Below are 18,667 nucleotides of genomic sequence, written 5' to 3'. Positions count from 1 at the left end.
TCAGTTGTTTTACTTTGTTTACATATTTAGCCTTATTTAGTTTGGTTCAATGGGGGAAAATTGAATACATTAATAATACATACACTACCCTTATTGAAATACCACATTATTAACGTAAAAATATCTTCATGCGGAACACCCTCACCAAACCCTGAAAATTGGGTAAAATTGGGTTTGCACGGCTGCATTTGGCGCCAGCAATCGATTTACAGAAGACATAAGCAATCGAAATTTGAACGAAGCATCAGTTAGACTTTTGGTAATTTTACAATTGTTTATTTTCTCATTTAGTTAATGCCCCTCAGACACACAATCTGCGTTTTAGGCATTATTAATTACATGCTGTAAAACCTACTTATAAATTAAACTGCGGCAACAAATACAATTTGCCAAACGAATTTACGCTTGTTTAGGTGTATTCTTGCTTTGTTTTTTTGTTTTTATGTTTTTAATGTTTTTTGTTATGCTTGTATATGGGAATCTATGCATTTAATTTAAAACCACTGGGGGCTAAATAGTTATGTTGGTTAATTCATTTTCTCGTTTTTTTGTACATAATACAAATTGTATTCATTCGCTTAATGTTGGCTCGCTAATTTAATCGCTACTGTTTTTGTTAGGCGAAAGAACTTAACGGTATGTGAAATACACTTTAAGAAATACAATGTATGCAATTGATGAATGTTTAGTTGGTTTAAATGTATACTTCTATTTTACTGGCTACGTACGTCTGTCTGTGAGGGCGAGCGATTCACGATTCAAGATGAGTGGATGATTTGAGGGTCAGTATGGGGTAGTAAAGTGGGCAATCATTCACGCACAAAGTCGCTCATGTCTCTTTCAGTCCAGCTTCTTCATCGATTTGAGGGCCCGTTCCCGCAGCTGCTTCTCGAGGTCCTCGTTGATGACACCGGGTCCGGAGGCGCCCGGCAGCAGAATGGGCAGCTTGCCTGCGTTTCCATTCCGCTTTGCCGCACTTGACGGCGGCTGCTCATCCTCATCGCTGCTGCCTTGGGAACTGCTGTCCGCCCGCGACTTGCCGGCACTGCTCTTCCGCTTGTGCTTCTTATGCTTCTTGCTCTTCTTGCTGTGCTTCTTGTGTTTCTTATGCTTCTTGCGCTTGGAAGAGGCCTCTGAATCGCTGTCGCTGGAATCCGCCGCCTTCTTCGCCTTCTTGCGCTTCTTCTTGGGCACATGCTCGTCCTCGGAATCGCTGTTGTCGCCGGCCTCGTCCCGACGCGTCTTCTTGTGACCACGCTTGCGACTGCTCGTCGACTCCTCATCGCCGCTGGACGTTGCACCCCGCTTGGACTTCTTGTCCGAGCGCCGCTTGTCCTTTTCCTTCTCACGCTCCTTCTCCTTTCCCTTCAAAGACGCCACCTCCTTGCCCTTCTGTTGCTGCAGCTTTTTCTTGAGCCTCTCATCCCCACTGGAGTTGTCCTCGTCGTCACTCTGTTCGCTGCTGGTTGAGCTCTCCGAGCTGCGCCGCGCCTTCTCCTTCCTGCCTTTGGAAGTCTCCTGGTTGGGTGCTTGCTTCTTACGACGCGGTTGCTCCTCGCTCTCATCGCTCTCGGCGCTGCTGTCCGAACTGCTGCTCTGGCTCTGATCGCGGGATTTCTTTGGTACCGCCGCCGACGCAGCAGCAGCTGCCTTGGCTGCGGCTAGACGCTCGTGGGGCTTAAGGAACGGTGAGGGCGTGCGGGACAGACTGGCGTAGCTGCTGCGCACGGCTGGACCCTCGTCCAACACAATGATGGTTTCTGGCTTGTTTTTGCGCTGCTGCTCCTCGCGACATAGATCGATGGTGTTTACTGCCGGGCCAGCATACTCCACCGAAGAGCGCCCTGTAAAAAAATCGAGTCCACACTTGAATACCCACTCTTAAGTCAACCATTGGCTTGTCACTTACCAACTGGACTCTCCCGTTTGCGACTGCGTCGCGAACTGGAGCGACTACGGCTTCGTTGGCGACTCAGGCTGCGACTGCGACTATGGCTGCGACCTCGTTTCTCCGGCGGACTGGCGCTGCGCTGTCGCTGCTGCCGTCCACCTGCCGAGCTACCCGATGATGAGCGTCGGTTTCGGGCAGGCGGCTGATTATCCCACCGATTCATGTGACCGCCACCGCCACCACCCGGTGAGCTGCGCCGTTCCCTTGAGTTCGGGCGACGATCCCTTGAGTTTCGACGCTGCTGCGGCGACGAGAAGCGACGACCCGGTCCCTGATGCGGCGAGAATTGCTTGCGGAACGGCTGGTTCTGCTGCATTGGCGACTGGTGGCGGTGGTCGCGATTATAGCGATTCTGTTGCGGCGACTGGCGTCTGTCGAAGCGACCCATTCCGCCGCCACCTCCACGTCCACCGCCGCCAGGACTGTGCCTGGCCTGCCAGTGGATGCGCCCGCCACCGCGGAAGTTGGGCGATCCGCCGCGATGCTGCCACATCTGACGATGTCCGCCGCCACGTCCGCCACCACGCCCTCCACCTCTAAAGTTCATCATGGGCGAACGCCGACGGTTGTTGAAGCTGTACGGAACGAAGTTAATATGATTTAATTAGTTAAGGTACTGGTAACTATGTGATAGAGTCTACTGACCGTCTGGGAGAGCGAGAATACCGCATGGGCGACCGTGATAGCCGCCGGGATCTCGATCTGCGACGCGAATTGGATCGCTGAAAGCGATTGCCACCACCTCCGCCGCCACCTCCCCCATTATCCTGTCGCATGGGACTGCGTCCGCGCGGTGAGAAACGTCTGCCACCTCGACGACCACCTCCACCACCGCCAAATTGCCTGCCTCGATCGTTACCGCGCTCCATAGAACTAGCCGAGTCACCGCGATTGTTGCGATATTGCCGCTTGTTCTGCACACTGTTCTTGTTGCGCCGGTGCTCAAAGTGATCCTGGTTGCGCTCCGGCGACAGCGATATGCTGCTGGAGCGTCCTCGTCGGCGACTACGTCGCGAGGAACTGCGGGAACGTGAACGCTTGGCGCTGGGCGATCGAGATCGACTGCGCGGCGACCGAGAACGAGAACGCGAGCGGGAGCGCGACTTGTTCTTGGAGGCCGGCGGTACCGGCGAGGACTTGTCCGTCGAATGGCGGCCGTTGACAGTCTTGGCGGGTGCGGGCTCCACAGAGCCCGTCTTTTTGCCGGAGGTTCGCGAGCGGGAACGGGAACGCTGATTAGAGCGCGAACGTGGTCGTCGGCTGGATCTCCGCTCCCTGGAGCCGGGACGTGCGGCCGAGGAGGAGCCGCGTTTACGGATTTTGGCAGCCGCATTGGCGGCCGCTTCTCGTGCGGCACTGGGCACCGAACCGTTGTTGTTGGCCGGCTTCAGTGACCGAGATCTGGAGCGGGACTTGGATTTGGAGCGGTCACGCTGGCGATCACGCCTAGAACTATCCCGCTGGGAGCGGGAACGCGAACGTGATCTCGATCGATCGCGCTGTCGCTGCTCCTCCTCCCTTTTGAGTATCTCATCCTTTTTCTGCTGTATAAACTCTGCCGGTATACCCGAATCGCTTTCCTGAGCGGAGAGCAGCAGGGCCCAAAGCTCGCCCATAAACTGGCGGGCATTCCGGCCGTTCAAGAAGCCCGTCATATTTATTTGCATCTTCTTGGGGCACGGATACTTCTCCTCCTCCAGCTGATTGTAGACAAACTCGACGACCACGTCGTCCTCGATGTGCAGGATGTCAGTGATTTTCTTGCTGATCCACGGACGCAGTACGTCCAGCTTGACTTTCGACATATCCACCCTCTTGTTCAGGCAATCGCCGAACTTCATTTGCTTCATCAGCTTCTTCTCCTTGTCGCTGAACCGCGTGTCCTGCTGCTGGTTGGTGCCCTATATATATTTTTTTTTTTTGTGGAGAGGAAGGGGGGAAGTAAGCACATTTGCAGGACATTACAAGAAGAAAATCAAAAACGAATGGGTAATAATGTATGAAAAAGCATTTATCGATTAGTTTGCGGGGGGGTGTCGACGCTTTTGACTTACCGTGAACATCATCTTGGCTGCGTTTTCGTGATTTGAGTCCTGCGGGAATTTCGGTGCACTGCCGCCAATTTGTGGCCCGACTTTAGGCCAGGCACATTTGTTTTCTAGCGCAGCGAGGGCGAGTCAGAAATCCAATAAAAATATGTAACCCGGCACCACGCAAGTCGATTGTCTACAGGAGCGCACACACACACTCGCGCAGCGTCTTTTCGCCGTGTGTGTGTGTGTATGTATGTGCAATGGCCGGGGAGATGCGCTGCCTTTAGCCCGATTTGATCGCTGCGTTAGCACTCTGTTAGCGTGTTTATAACTCTCATACACCTGTCGTCGTCGCGAACAACTTTAATGGCAATTTTCGTATTAATTTGCAGAACTTTACCTTCGCAAAATAAAAAATATATTCGTGAAAACGGTCTGCGCCAGTGATGGCAGCAGCGGCCCAAAACACGAGTAATCGGCACGAACGCGGAACTATCGACTCCTGTAATCGGCGGGCATCTGGCAACGCCGCCCACAGGGTGCTAGCGCCTTTTTCTTTTCAAATGCAACCGTTATATTTTAAATTCTTATTAAATTTACAACAAACGATTTTTATTTACTACAAAATTATTTATTATTATTATAAGTTTCATTTTAAAAAAATATATGAACTTTTTTTTTGATGATTCCTGTCATTGCGTAATTTTAGTATATTTATTGGTTCAAAAAACAAATATTTATTCCACTTATTTTTAATAAAACAACTGCAATCACATTTCGAAACGAATGTTTTTATTTTGCATTTTCGAATGCCGTAATTAGGGGTTCTAATAAATACACACTACAAACGCACGAAGGCATTTAATCAATTTTGTTTAAATTTAGACTTAACATTAGGATTTGATTATTTTTCGAGCAAAATTGCATTTCAATTTTATACAGCTGAGAGGGAATGAAAGGAAAGAATGAGAGATGGGGGAAAACATTAAATAACATTGCAAAATTGATTTCGCTACAAAAAATAATTCCTTTTAATTAAGCCAGCCAGCCAGCCAGCTCAGCCCAGCTCGGCTTGGCTCCGATCTGCTCCGACCCAAAGCTCGCTCAGTTCTTTTGGTTGCTGTTGGTGTTCCTGGTGGTTACCGCCTCCTCCGTCTCCTTCCCCCTACGGTATCATGTTGGGCTCCTGAGCGGCACCCGTCGAGTACTTGGGCTTGCACACGCATCCGCTCTCCACCAGCACGTAATCCTGTCCAGTCAGCGTCACCGGGCCGAGCGGAATGACCAGGAACAGGTAGGGCACATAGGTTTGCGTACACTCGCCGCGCACCACGTCGCACTCAGAGGATCTGCAATGGGTCACAAAAGTGAGTTTCACAAGTGAGTTTTCAATTAGATTTGAAAGCAATCATAATATTTCTAGTTAAATGTTATCTTAAACATTCGTTAGACTTTCGAACTTTTGGCCTCTAGAACGTTACTCACTCGCACACTTCGAAGACCACCTGCTGGAGGAGATCGGGGAACTTCTGGACGATGGTCACCGGCTGACCGGAGGTCAGACTCACTCCGTACATGGGCGCCGTGGTGTTGTAGCGCGTCTTGCAGAGACGCGCCGGCGTCTCGCTCTTGCACTGCTGCGCCGGCGTGGCATTCTTCAGCGAACGACCTGTTGATTAATCAATCAGTCAGTCAATCAATCAATCAATGAACCAATCAATCAATCAGGCGATGATGGTTTGGTCAATCAGGCTGTGGTGGTGATGGTGGTGGTGACCGACTTACCATAGCGACTGCTTCCGACGGCCTCGTTGTTCACCTCGTCGTAGGCCCTCAGCAGAGCACTGGTGGTTATGGCGGGGTCCAGTGTGCTGGGCAATTTGCTCTGGCGGCCACGTCGCGAGTTTCCGTTCCAGTTGGAGAATGTGCGCGCCACGGCCGCGCTGCAGAGATCCCAAATGGGGTGGTCATATGGTGGACATATGGGCGTTAGAAAAGAAAGTTACTGCCAACGATCATCACCAGCTGACTCACCTTGGATACGGCGCATTATTGGGCCCCAGGCAATCGAGCGAGTCCGTCAGCGCGTCACCCGACAGGTACTTCAGGCCACGCCCACCGCTGCAGCGGCTGGGGGGCGCATCGTCGCTGCTGTAACTTGGCCACAATGCCGCGTTTGCGCAGGTGAGTGCGATGCTGATGACGCAGAGAGCCGTTAGGTGCTGCAACGGATACGAAGCGACACGGATATGGGTTATGAAACGGGCCAAAAGAGATTATTCACACGGCTAGCTGTGGCTGTGTGTTGAGCAATTATTGTTAGCTACACTTTAAAATACCTCATCGAATTTCTTTATGCTTGTAGTTGTTGGTATTTTAAAGTTTAATACAATAGGAACATCAACATCAAATTCTTAATAAACAGGAAGACTTCCATTAATTTTAAGCATAAAAACTTCTTGGAAAAAATAAATATTTTAAAGTCGAGTGACAAGCCCCTGAAAATGACTCAATCCGAAATAGAAATTTTTACTATTCATTTTCACAGCTGGTTTCTATTTCACTTTGATTAAAGAATGTACTTTCTAAAATTGTCCCACGAATGTGAAATAAATACATAATTATGTGATAAAAATACCGAAAATAATTTAGATTAAAAATAACAAATAGTAACATGCAAGAAAATGATAAAATACATTAAATACAAATAATTCATTTAATCGTGCTATTTCCAATGATCGCGTAGTAACGAAACGCACCCAGAGAGAGCGTGAGAATAGCCTACAGAAACAAACACAGGAGCATAACTATATTAAAGCAATATTGTATCTTTTTCTATAGCAATAACATAGAACTTAAGCATTTAAGAATATTTTGCTTTTTAAAAAGCATTTTTTTAACTCCTGAATATGTTGTTTTGATTAGTTGAAATATCAGTGACTTTAGAAATGTATTTATGATGTTTGGTGGACTCAAGACTTTAGGCCCGTGCTGGTAACGGGTAATTGGCGGTAGAAGAGAAGTTCTGCCTTATGCACAAAGTACAACTAGTCTTACTGAACTGGGGTTCCGTAAGAGTTGTAACGTGTTTTATGGCCGTCGTTGAACCGACGACCCTGACCATGGCCCAGCTATATACATACATATGTACATATGTATGTACATACATACTTTACTTGGCTAGTACTTGCTTTTGGCTGGGGACTCTACCGAGTTCTGGGAAAAGGTTTAAAAGTACGCCACTGCAGACGATGGCGATTCCGCATTACAAGGGCTACTCTTTATTTGGTTTTAAGGGGGGAGGGGAGTGGCCGATGAAAAGTTTCTATTTTCACATGCTTGACCCGCTTAGCCCCGAAATCCATAAACAAATTAATTAAGCTCATAAATAATCATCTTGCGGGGGGACAGCACACGTGAAAGTAAAAACACAGACGAAAACCCACATCGAGTAGGAATGTTTGTAGTAATACATACGGACATACAGACATACGGACACTTTTCAGTGGCTTGGCATGCAAAGCTGACTTCTAATATGGCCTGAACTTTTTATTGCCACTTCTTGCGGTTTTTATCCATCCGCTCGCATGTTGATATTTTCTTTCACTTTCTCCGTGCAGATTTGGCTGCTGATCAAGTGCCTGATTCGTGCCGAAAAACCCGTTTCGATTGAATTAAAATTGCAGCACAAATTTTGCCATTTTTTCTGCTTTTTTTTCTTACTTCTTTTTGGAATTTTTTGCATTTGACTTTCTGTCGAGAAAATCGCTGCACGTATGTACGATAATCGTTGCTTTTCTTCAAGCCTTTGTGCAAATGTCAATGGAGGAATACCGCAAATATTTCTTAATTGATATAAATATTTTCTTTCTGCTATTATTGTTTTGTTCGGTTCGCACATTTGGTAAGTTTGCTAGCCAACTTTCTTTTCAGTTAGACATTTGACAAAAAAAAAAGTGACTGAAGAAAAACGAGGGGGCCATAATGGTCATTGCGTGTGCGCTGCGGTGGTGGGAAAACAAAAACGAAAGCGAAATTCTATTATTTAATTCTTTTCCCATTCATAACACGAATTTAATGAGTCTGTGCGAGCGGAATAGGGAGCCTACACACGTGCAGACCAGCCGGGTCTTCAAGTTTGATGGTGCAACTATGGCCACAAGCACTTCCACTCTCACCGCGTCTTTTGTCGAAGGGGTGGGAAGGGGAGGGGGGCTCATTAAACGCGCTTTTCTCGACATTGTCATTTCGTTGGTCGGACTTTCCGTTTTTATGAGTCTTCAGCAATTTCGTTTAATAAATGCTCGCTGTCCCCTCTTAATTCGACTTTAAAGCACTTGGGACGCGGAGAAGCCATTGCCATTTGAACCTGTCACTAGACGCATTTCTACCTGGTAATTGCCCTCTTGATTGGGCCTTCGTCGTCTCCTAATGAGGCGACTTTCTTGGCTCTGTGGAGGGTTCATTGTAGTGATTGCGGCATGACTGTACCGAATGCAAATAATTTCGAACATAATTGGGCTTTGGAAATCGGCAAATCACGCATTAATCAAAAACCCATTGACGATCCGATGACAATTTCAGTTTGCCTCGTCATTAGGCTTACATAACAAAAGCAACAATAACAACAGGGTGCACTACAACGATTTTCTATGCTCTGCTTTGTATTTGCCCGCGAGGAAAAGAGAAAAGAGACGAAACTAAGCAAGGCTTGGAAGAACTTAGAAATGGCAGCGTGATTTATATCGCACGCTAGAAGAAGAGCATAGAGCCCACGAAGTCATTAATAAGGTATAATTACTATATGTTGGGTTACAAAATAAGAAACTGTTTGAAATACGTATTTATATGTGTAACATACGTATGCCATCCTTGCAATTTAAGAATTGATAACAGATTAAGCGCTATTTCACTTCGTGTCACGAGGTATGCACGACTTATGCCATACCTATTAAGAACCGATGGCAAAGAGACGCCACAACAACAGCAACAAACGGCAAAAAGAGACAAAGCGACGGGCAAAACTGTCAAGAGCAGCGGCTCTGTTCGTGGATCAGGTGCCGTTATAACGAGGTTAACGACCCACATCGCCATCTCCCTCTCATGCCATCTCCCTATCTCGCTTTCTCACTCGCTGGCATAAACAAACATTGGCGTTTAATAACAAATGAAATAAAATTCTAACAGCTCAGCTGCACGGCTGAAAATTGGTTTTGGGAAAGCATGACAATGTCGACAGATTATTGACAGCCAACAAATAACCGCCGGTGACTGTGACTGTGACTTTGCCTGCGACTGTTACTGTGACTTTGACTTTGACTGCGACTTCGATAGCTGGCGTTGCACGCGATGTTGTTACTGGTTGAAACTAGGAACTGGTTTATTGATAAGCGTAGCCCATAGCCCCGGGCGTTCCCCCTCCCTCGGAGTTCCACATTCTCAATGGATGTCAGTGATAATGCATTGTGATTGAAACGAATCACAAGAGAGAACTGTGCTGGCCGTTGGCTTTGACTTCGCTTGACTGACACAATTTCCCAAAGGCCTTTGTTCGCCGATTGTGGATCAGTTGGTCAGGAAAAGCCGATGAAAAGCAAAGGCCAATTGTTATTGTTTGGAAGAAGCTGTCAACGGTGAGGCGTGTCGACATACAGGTATGAATTGATGCTAAATGATGTACGAGTTTTCAAATCTTTCGAAAACTCGGCTGGACCACACAATCTTCGAGTTCGTGTTGACCCAATGCGTGATTGGTTATTCATCCATAGGATAAGATCGGATTATCCGTGGTTCGAGGAATTTCTGCAGTACTTATATTACAAAAATCAATCATTCATCGATTAGAACTGATCAGAACTGATTTTACCATTTATCGATCAATTACATCGCCTCAAGAACAGTTTCTGTGCAACTCTGTATCTTTTTTTTATATATTTTTTTTTTTGCTACTTCCCAGCACCGTTGCGCATTAGACCGTTGTTTTATGTTGTGTTTCCATTACTTTTTTTTCGTTCCGCGACAGACAACAAAGCTCGATGCCGTGATAACCCCGAAGCGACAAAACTTTCAATGGGTTTTTTTTTTCCCCGAAGAAGCAGCCGCTATGCAGATCACGTTTTCCCAGACCAATACCAATACCAATACCAATACTAAGACCAAGAGCAAGACCAAGACCAAGGCAAGAAAAGGCCAGGCCAGACCGCAAAGCTAGAGCGGGACAGGTGCAATGGACCTGGCTTATTGCGCCTTTGGCCATCGCCGCTCCGTTTCACTCCCCCGCACTTGGGACTTGGTCGACGACAGCGGCGCTTTCATTTTTGGACCGCGTCCATTGTCCAGATGGTGGGATCCGAATGGAGGAATCCATGGAATCTATGGCGTCCGTGGAAACGGGGCTAACTATGAGGCCGGGCTGACCAAAACTAGAACCGATGTATCTTAATGACAATGGGCAACACTTTTACTCATTACGCTCTCGGTTTTAATGCCACGGATCTAGATACATACATATCTGGGCAGAAGTTTCACTGGATGATTCGTATCATTATCTTCTAGGCAACGCAGTACTGTTAGCTTTTGGCGCTACATTCAAGTCGGCAATTAACACAATGGTATGACAATCAGAACAAAGCTGTTGTAATGTTGGAAATATTTGACCCAGAACGCCGTTGTGTCTAACAGTTTATAACTCCGATTCGCAAATAGTTATATACATATGTATATATATTATAGGCACCTAACAATCCCTGTGTTAAACCAAAAGATCACGAATGCCGGAACATGAGCCGCTCGAGTGGGAATCTTCTACCTGTAGGGCAGAATCAGAGACTCCGACGGCCGCAACCCATAAAAATCAAAGTATGAATATATTTAGCCTACTTTTTATAAAAATTTTATTTCGCTTTTGCCCACGGCGTGCTCGGCACTCGAGCATTTAGGCGACGCTTTGAATCATCGCTACACTGCTCACAAATTCCAGTTCGTTTCCATCGATTACATACTTTTTCTTATTCCCAAATAAGCAGTGTTTATTTTGATCGTTCACTGGCAGAATGAACCACTTATCGTAAACATATGTTAAATGAACACGTAACGGGGAATTCATGTTCATAAGTAAAATGTACAAAGCATCACTCATTTCTAATAGCTAACAAAGCTAGTAAGAGGTAGATCGATTTTTTTCCCTGTGGACTATGGGTTAAATCGTTAAATTTGCTGGGCAAGCAGAGAAAACCAACGATCGAAATCCAAATCGTTCACTAAGCGATTTGATCGAGTGGGCGTGCTTTTGGCTTTCTCGCTATCTGCCTGATTAACATTCTCATGAATCCAAAGTCGGTCAAGTTCACAGGGGTTTCTTTGGTCCCTACGGGTTCATACCCTACATACCCTACATCTCAGGGCTCACAAGCGGTGGTAGTAAAAAGAAAAGTATTTTTCCCACAGGAATGCAGCTGCAGTCCGCACAACACCGTGTCCAATCGCAGGGTCAGATCTCCTGCCGCATTCCTCGACCTGCCGAGAGGGCCATATATCATTGGAATGTAAGTAACCATAACCGCGAGAGCTCTCTAACACGAACTTTTGCCAATTCAAGTGGCAGGGCCTAGACGTGAGTGGAATGCCCGAGTATACCCATAGATACACAATTGGGGGGTAACGCTGCCTAGTAAAAGTTATTTGGCCATGGTAAATTCATTAAAAATGCGTCAAGACCGGCCAAAAAGAAAGTCCAAGAAAGGTGCTAATTCATGCCATCGGCATCGATCGGGGCTACACAGAAATGGGTCGAAGTGGGCGAAACGCCGGAGCACCGGAGCAGCGGAGAAGGTTACCCAAAGTGGAGTGCCATCCCATCGGAACCCAGCCCATGCCATTACTCCGCGCTCCAGGCAGGCACTTAGTGGACCACCGAAGGTGTTGCCTGTCTGCGGGATGCACACACATGTGTGTATATAGCCATATTATATGCGTTCTTTATGCCATACTATACTGCTATACTGGTTTCCAAAAGGAACACGACGTTGCAGACGTTGCAGAGAACAATGCCAAGTTCAGGCAAAAACATATAGAAAGAATGAAAAAGAAAATCCAAGACGTGTAAGAGATCTTGCAGCTGCCACTCCTTGTGGGCGCAACGGCTTTGGTGTCTTTATTTTTTGTGCTTATTGGGGTCACTTACTTTGACAGAACTTCTACTTAAGCACCGGTATTCCATTTTGTAGCTGCGTGTGTTGCCTGTTGGATGGATGTATGGATGTATGGTTGGTTGGTTGGTTGGTTGATTGTTGGCTTATTGGCTGTACTTGGGGCACTTGAGGTGTTCTGTCGAACGTGTCTTCTGCCGGCGACTTGTCCGATTCGTATTGGCTTTTCACTACACTTCTGCTACACTTCACGAAACGAAACGAATAAACTATCACACGGAACGTATCGCCCAAGCCGCTGATTTCACTTGGATGCCCCTGTTCGGATACTCTTTGTGGAGGTAACGCGCGTCCAACAACCGACCAACTCGAGCGCTCAACCTGAACTGACGGCCCAGGTAACGTTTACCATTCCTTAAGCACTTGGTGTCTCGCTGCTGCTAATGGGATCTTCGGATTCGGCTACATCGCACTCGTAACCTGTTGCTGTCGTGCCAAGTGTTGCTGCTGCTGCTGCTGCTGTTTCTGCTGCAGATGTTGCTGCTGCTGCCGCTGTTGCTGCTGCTGCGGCTGGAGAGGATCGGGTTGCCCGCTGGCATTGTGGGTGCCGATCTGGATACATGTGCATGCTCCGCAAGAAGCAATCGAGGCAGAAGCAAGCCAGGAACATCAGGCTGTAGCAGAGGCACACGAACAGCACAAACCCGACCAGAAATGACAGGATTATGGTTAAAAGGAAACTCATTCTGCTGCCACAGCTCAATAAATCAAACAACCCATTCAATACTGTATTTACTTTTTGAATTTCAAGGCGATAGTTAAATCGTAGTCTATCTAAAGATGATTGGATCCACTGCATTTTAGCAATACTCCAACAAGACTGAGCTGCCTTCAAGATTTTTAAAAAATATTATACGTTCTTTTTGATTGCTGGAAATAGATCTCACACGATTAGTTAAGTTAGCAATGTAAAGGGGATCAAGGAGGCTGCCATCGTAGACTTTAATGTTTGACATTCAAAAAACATTGTTTTAATGTACTATACACACGGGATTTTGCTTTGGCTGGCATTTGGACCACATCCTCTTGGCTCTATAGTATCTTCTATGGTTGCCACTGCCTGCTGAGTCATGGGTGATCCAACTGCCATCATTTGTCGCGGCTGAGGATTCTCCTGGGGCACAGGTGGTTCCAGATGAAGGGCTCGCATTAGTAACGTGCAGCACCCGCAACAGAGGAGGCAAACGAAGCAGACACAACACAATATGAGAAGGGTTGCTATAATAATCGGAACGAATACCAGTCCAATGCCTTTAAACATATTTTTAACGTGTTTTTCCACCTAAATCTGTCTCAAAAATGCTATTTGAAGTTAAAACATCAGCAATACAAATAACACTTGCCGAATTTTTAGATCAGATGGGTACCGCGTTTTGAATGATTGAAAGTGGATTTGTTTGCTACATTGCTGTTTTATTGTTAAAAGGATTACTTAATCCAACCAATTAAACCTAATCTTACTTGGTCGAGTTCCAAAATAGTGTTGCATTAGGCAAATAAAGCTGTTGGCCCTTAAAATAACACACTTTTATTTATTATATACATATGCAGATTAAACGTGGTTTTAGGGGACCTCTTTCTTGATTGTGGCAGTCAAAGCAGCAACAATATCCAATACCACCAATTTGCCACACAATTAGACGAAGAAAGGAAAACAAAATGAGGAAAGGACCAATCTTGTTGAAAGTATCTGAAGGATGGTTATTATCTCTTATTCTTTTTAACTTTACAGGAAGTAAATTCATTTTGATGACAGAAAAATCACAGAAAGCTAAAAAGATTGAAAAATTCAATTTTTTACAAACTTTAACAGCAACTTAATGCAACTATTTTGTGTTAGCGCATCATTTCATATTTCAGATTGTTAATATTAATAATGACGTGAGAAAATAAATTTTAAACGGATAAGACAATACTGGCGAGAAATGGTTTCCACCTTCACACGAATCTGAAAGCATTGCAAACAGACTTATCGCTTAATTGGTTATCGATTAATGGCATTACGCAATCGTGCATTTTGTAAATGCCCATCGCTCCATTTCTTTCACCGCGTCTGGCAATTAAAAGGCGCTTTTCATTTGCTTTTGGGAAAGTTATCAAGCCATGTATATATATGTACATACGTTTCAATTCGCTTCGGTTATTATCGAAAAATGAAGAAAACGCCGAAAGGCCACAGAAACTTTCATAGTGGTCGTATGTAACTTTTTCCCCATCGGCCCCAAACGACATTTGAAGTCAATTGTCGTCGCGTCGTGCAGAAAAAGCGCTCGACCGCTGCTAGGTATATAAATAAAATTCAATTAAATGAATACTAACAATTGAAACAAACGCACTGCCACAAAGCGGCGAAAGAAACATGAGACCAAATGCCCCCCTTCCATCCACACATCTCTTTTCTCGAATGACACGCTACGCATGCGCAGTGTCAACGCAACTTTTCAGCGAAAGTGACTGAACGAGTTCCAATTGTCCACGGCCGACGCTCCAAACGCCTTTATCGGTGCGGTGGCCAACAATTAAGTGGCCTGCCGTAATATGTGGCTGCCAAAATAAATGAAAACTGCCCAAGTGCCTGCGGTTATTTTCTAAAAAGGTTACTAACTTTATGCGTCTAGACGCTAGACGTCCATACTTGATTATGCAGTTATCAAATGTTGCAGTTCATCTTCCAATTCAACAAACCCAACTTATTGCTACCCTTAGTTATTTAGCTATTATTTAGGATTTCAGAATTCTTAAACTTATCTAATATTTGAACTATACCACCTAATAGTTTTCTTTCATTATTTCAAAGACCTGAAACCAACGTTTAATTTGCATTCTTGATTTCTGCACAAAAAGCTGGATATTCAATGTAGTGCTTTAAATGCCTCTTTCAGAAATGCTCAATGTTCCGGCAGATACATAGCTACATAGGCCAGAATCCTAGCAACCGCTGCCTGCCATGGCAACTCAAAATGTTTATTCAACTCTGTAGTGGGTCTTAGTTGTCATTAACCAAACGAACCGGAAAGAACGATTATTTTCCAGAATTATTAAAAACTACCAAAAAAAAATGGTGAACTTTGTGTATCCGGAGGAAATGTATCTCTTTGTGGAGAGCATTCGTCCGTTTGAGGTGCGCGAGGTGGGCAGCTCCAAGTGGCTGGAGGTGCACGAGATGATCCTCAGGCTGAGTCAGCAGGCGGCCTTGGAGCTGACCCAGAATCGCGAGGAGGAGGTGAAGGAGTTCCTCATCTCGCGCGACAAGTTGCGCGTGCTGATCCACGAAGCATATTGCGTGACCCTGTGGAAGACACGTGTTCTGCCGCATCTGCTGGAGATTGATCCCAATCCGCAGGCCACGTTCCTTATCTACACGGTGCTCTATCATGAGGCTGCTTTGGTGGCTCTGCTGGATGTGTGCCTCTACCATCCGAGTGGCTGTGAGACGCTGCAGGAGTCCGTGCTGGATTTGATTGACTATTGTGCCCAGGCCGTTTCCCAGGTCATCGGCTTGGTCAGCATGGGTTACCACGAGAATGAGACAAAGCTGGACGTGGATGAGGCAGTGCTCACGGAGCTGGAGCGCCAAAAGCGCGACTTTATCTATAAGATTGGGCTGCGCTGCATCTCAGTGCTGAATTACATAGCGGACAATGTGACATTGTTTCATCTGAGCGCCGCACGCCGTTTACTGGTGACCCATGACATTCCGTGGCTTATGGTCGATGTGCTCTGCTTTCGGTGAGCAGCCAAAATCATTGAGCTTGTTTCTTTCCTCACATACTTCCTTTTATCTTAGGCCGTGGCAGAGGAAGACCAGCAAGGGTATTCAGAAGTTCATCGAGGAGAAGTGGACCAATGTGGACGACGTCACCAAGATTGTCAAGCCAGAGGCGCAGGCCTGGTTTTGTGTGCGCCAGCTGCTCCTAAACGCCCAGATCATGGATAACTATGCATTCAACGAAGCACGCTGCAAGCAGTTGGCCAAGGTTAGTGACGACTTAGTTCTCTGACCAAAGAGTTCTCCGACTTACAAAGAAGATATCTCACCGCATTTTCCTTAGCTTTTGGGTCTCATGCACGAGACTTTGCTGGACCAGTTGCCACCGCTAATAGAGCTGAAGGTGTTCCTGAGCCGGATGACGCTTAGCGGCACTACGGCCAAGTCGCAGCCGCTATTGCTGGAGGACATTCCGCAGATACAGGAGGATCTGCTAAAGGATGTCGAGGAATCCGGCGGCTTCTATCAGATTGCCCAGGATCAGGACGCTGTGTTTCTCAGCAAGAACAAGGAAAACATCTGCGCTTTGGCCACTCGTCTGAGCAAAGCATACGGCACTGACTTGCTCTGTGAGCTGGAGCAGAATTTAGATGATCTTAAGGTGGGCGAAGAAAAGGATGCCGAGGCTGGTGGCGATGGAGATGATGCCGATCACACCTGCGCCACTTGCCAGGCGAAGGCCAGAAAGAAGTGCGCCGGTTGCAAGAAAGTGCACTACTGCACTCGGTGGGTTAGACGTAACCTTTATGGAGTTCGCTTTACCTATAACTTCTTTCTTTCAGTGATTGCCAGCTCAAGGACTGGCCGCAGCACAAGGTGGTCTGCCTTAAAAACTAATACTAGCCCAGCTAATATACCAAAAAGAAATCGTTTCATTAGAATAGAACATTCCAAAAATGTAAAAAGGTCCACTTTCTTTTATTTTTTTCATCTGGATTCAGGTGCATTACGTTTTATTTTCAGTTAGCGAAAAGCTTAAAAAAAACTTTCACGTAGTCTCTCATTCAGCAAGCAGGGTACAGCTGTTTAGCTGTTCTGCCTGAGATGGTCCTTAACCACGTCCAAAGCGGGTGTCTCCTCACCGAAATCCTTGATCACGACCACGGAGCAGCCGCACACCTTGCGGGGCTTGCCCTCCTTGTCGATCTTGCACAGACCGGACCATTCACCCAGCTTCTTGTGCGAGTCCACGCGGATCAGGGGGATCTGGTGCTCGTTGCACAGGGCGGTGACCAGCTTCTTGTAGTTGGGCTCGTCGAAGGACTCGGCCAGGATGCACAGGACAGCCTGACGCCTGTTGGGAATACAACCAATTATAATTAGCATGTTTTTTTTTTACTTTTAATGCAACTCTATTTGCTGTCATTTGCTCAGTAGTAATTGGAAGATTTCTGTAATCAATTTAAATTCATAAACACGGACCAATTAATTTCATCATAGGCAGATCAGCAAAATCAAGCTGATTTCATGTGGAAACACTTCTTGGAATTTGGTTTTAAGTGATCGTATAATAAAATGCTGTACTTTGTAGTTGATAAACGATATAAAGTCAAGGAAATTGGGTACATTTCCTATAATTAGGTTAAGTAGAATGAAGAGCGATATTTTTTAAAACGTGGTCTAGGCATTTTAAGAAATTTCAACTGAAATAGTTATATAGTTCTATCTATAAATTATTAAAGTCGTATAAAACCAAAGATTAGTTGATTTCAACACTGCAAACGCATCGAAAACCCCAAGAAGTGTATAACCACGTTGATCTCCGGATTGTGGGACTACTTACTTGTCCAGGGCCTTGCAGGCCTGGTGGATGCCATGGACGAGTCCATCGGCGATCAGGGACTTCTTCAGGACCTCCTGGAGGGCAGTGTTAATGTCCATGGCGCCATCGAGCACGGGGGCAGCGGAGGGAACATCACTAGATCGGAAAACATATATTATTAGCAATCAATAGCACCAAATGCAATGTCAAATAGCAAAAAAAAACTCGATTTAGCCTTGCTTGTTCAGTAATTGGATATTTATAATCAATGGAAATTCTTAAACACGGACCAATTAATTTCATCAACAAGAGGTTTGACGAGAACGGCATAAAATGCGTTTTTCGTCTATAAAATATTCACTTACACATCAACGTCGGCCATTGTTCTGCGGTAAAGGATGCACTGCACTGGAAATTAAAGTTAAAAGCTTATATTTATTACATTTTCGTTGAGAAAAAATCTTTATTTCGGCGAAATAAATTCCACACATCTGTACCTTTTGACAACCGGAAAGAAAGAGACCAAAATCGGCATGGCTCTGGAGATGTGACTTTCCTACTATTGGTGTAATATCGATAGTTTAAGCATGGCTGCATTTTGAGGTGATCGATAGTGGTTTAAATGGAAATTGATGCCAAGTTCGCACTGCAGTCAAATTGACTATCGCAAATTAATCATTTTTATTTATTTAAAGCGAACTTAAAGTATAAAACTATAAGAAAACTGAGAATATAATGTTTTATAAATAAAGTTGAAGTATGGCAAAATAGTTACAATCTTTCGTTGGGTTAGCAAGTGCGCTTATTGGCTGGGTCGCAACATATTATTTGAACTATTATCTAATTTGATGACTGCAAGAAATGGTTTAATTAGATTGGTTTGTCAAGTTAAATATATATATACATTTATGTAAAAGTAGTGCATAGAAATACCCCTGTTTTATC

General features: G+C 45.5%; 4 protein-coding genes and 2 non-coding genes across 7 annotated transcripts; 1 reads left to right on the top strand and 5 right to left on the bottom strand.

Moving 5' to 3' along the window:
• Positions 1–248: 248 nt before the first annotated feature.
• Positions 249–4,525, bottom strand: LOC120448481 (serine/arginine repetitive matrix protein 1). 2 transcript variants are annotated; one of them, XM_039630510.2, is made up of 5 exons: positions 4,385–4,525; positions 4,006–4,326; positions 2,597–3,852; positions 1,910–2,526; positions 249–1,844 (listed from the first exon to the last, which is right to left on the bottom strand). In XM_039630510.2, the coding sequence occupies exons 2-5, from the start codon at positions 4,015–4,017 to the stop codon at positions 841–843; spliced, it is 2,889 nt and encodes a 962-aa protein (XP_039486444.1). In that variant the 5' UTR covers positions 4,018–4,326; positions 4,385–4,525; the 3' UTR covers positions 249–840. The 2 variants fall into 2 exon arrangements, with proteins under 2 accessions (XP_039486444.1, XP_039486443.1); XM_039630509.2 differs by having other exon boundaries at positions 4,006–4,459.
• Positions 4,526–4,821: 296 nt separating this feature from the next.
• On the bottom strand, positions 4,822–12,305 carry LOC120448998. The gene is made up of 5 exons (XM_039631266.1): positions 12,167–12,305; positions 6,019–6,206; positions 5,770–5,927; positions 5,470–5,653; positions 4,822–5,333 (listed from the first exon to the last, which is right to left on the bottom strand). The coding sequence occupies exons 1-5, from the start codon at positions 12,200–12,202 to the stop codon at positions 5,150–5,152; spliced, it is 750 nt and encodes a 249-aa protein (XP_039487200.1). The 5' UTR covers positions 12,203–12,305; the 3' UTR covers positions 4,822–5,149.
• Positions 12,306–15,169: 2,864 nt separating this feature from the next.
• Positions 15,170–16,865, top strand: LOC120448997 (zinc finger MYND domain-containing protein 10 homolog). Its single transcript, XM_039631265.1, has 4 exons — positions 15,170–15,920; positions 15,979–16,168; positions 16,244–16,686; positions 16,743–16,865. The coding sequence occupies exons 1-4, from the start codon at positions 15,250–15,252 to the stop codon at positions 16,795–16,797; spliced, it is 1,359 nt and encodes a 452-aa protein (XP_039487199.1). The 5' UTR covers positions 15,170–15,249; the 3' UTR covers positions 16,798–16,865.
• On the bottom strand, positions 16,860–18,269 carry LOC120448999 (40S ribosomal protein S12). Its single transcript, XM_039631267.1, has 4 exons — positions 18,220–18,269; positions 18,088–18,130; positions 17,744–17,878; positions 16,860–17,254 (listed from the first exon to the last, which is right to left on the bottom strand). The coding sequence occupies exons 2-4, from the start codon at positions 18,102–18,104 to the stop codon at positions 16,987–16,989; spliced, it is 420 nt and encodes a 139-aa protein (XP_039487201.1). The 5' UTR covers positions 18,105–18,130; positions 18,220–18,269; the 3' UTR covers positions 16,860–16,986.
• LOC120450671 lies at positions 17,326–17,401 on the bottom strand. The gene has a single exon (XR_005616318.1). It is a non-coding gene; the product is annotated as a small nucleolar RNA U18 (small nucleolar RNA).
• On the bottom strand, positions 17,962–18,031 carry LOC120450672. The gene has a single exon (XR_005616319.1). It is a non-coding gene; the product is annotated as a small nucleolar RNA U18 (small nucleolar RNA).
• Positions 18,270–18,667: the final 398 nt, after the last annotated feature.

This window comes from Drosophila santomea, chromosome 3L (assembly GCF_016746245.2).
Source record: "Drosophila santomea strain STO CAGO 1482 chromosome 3L, Prin_Dsan_1.1, whole genome shotgun sequence".
Lineage (NCBI taxonomy): Eukaryota > Metazoa > Arthropoda > Insecta > Diptera > Drosophilidae > Drosophila > Drosophila santomea.
The sequence above is the reverse complement of the archived record's forward strand: the minus strand, read 5'-3'. Positions and strand labels throughout refer to the sequence as shown.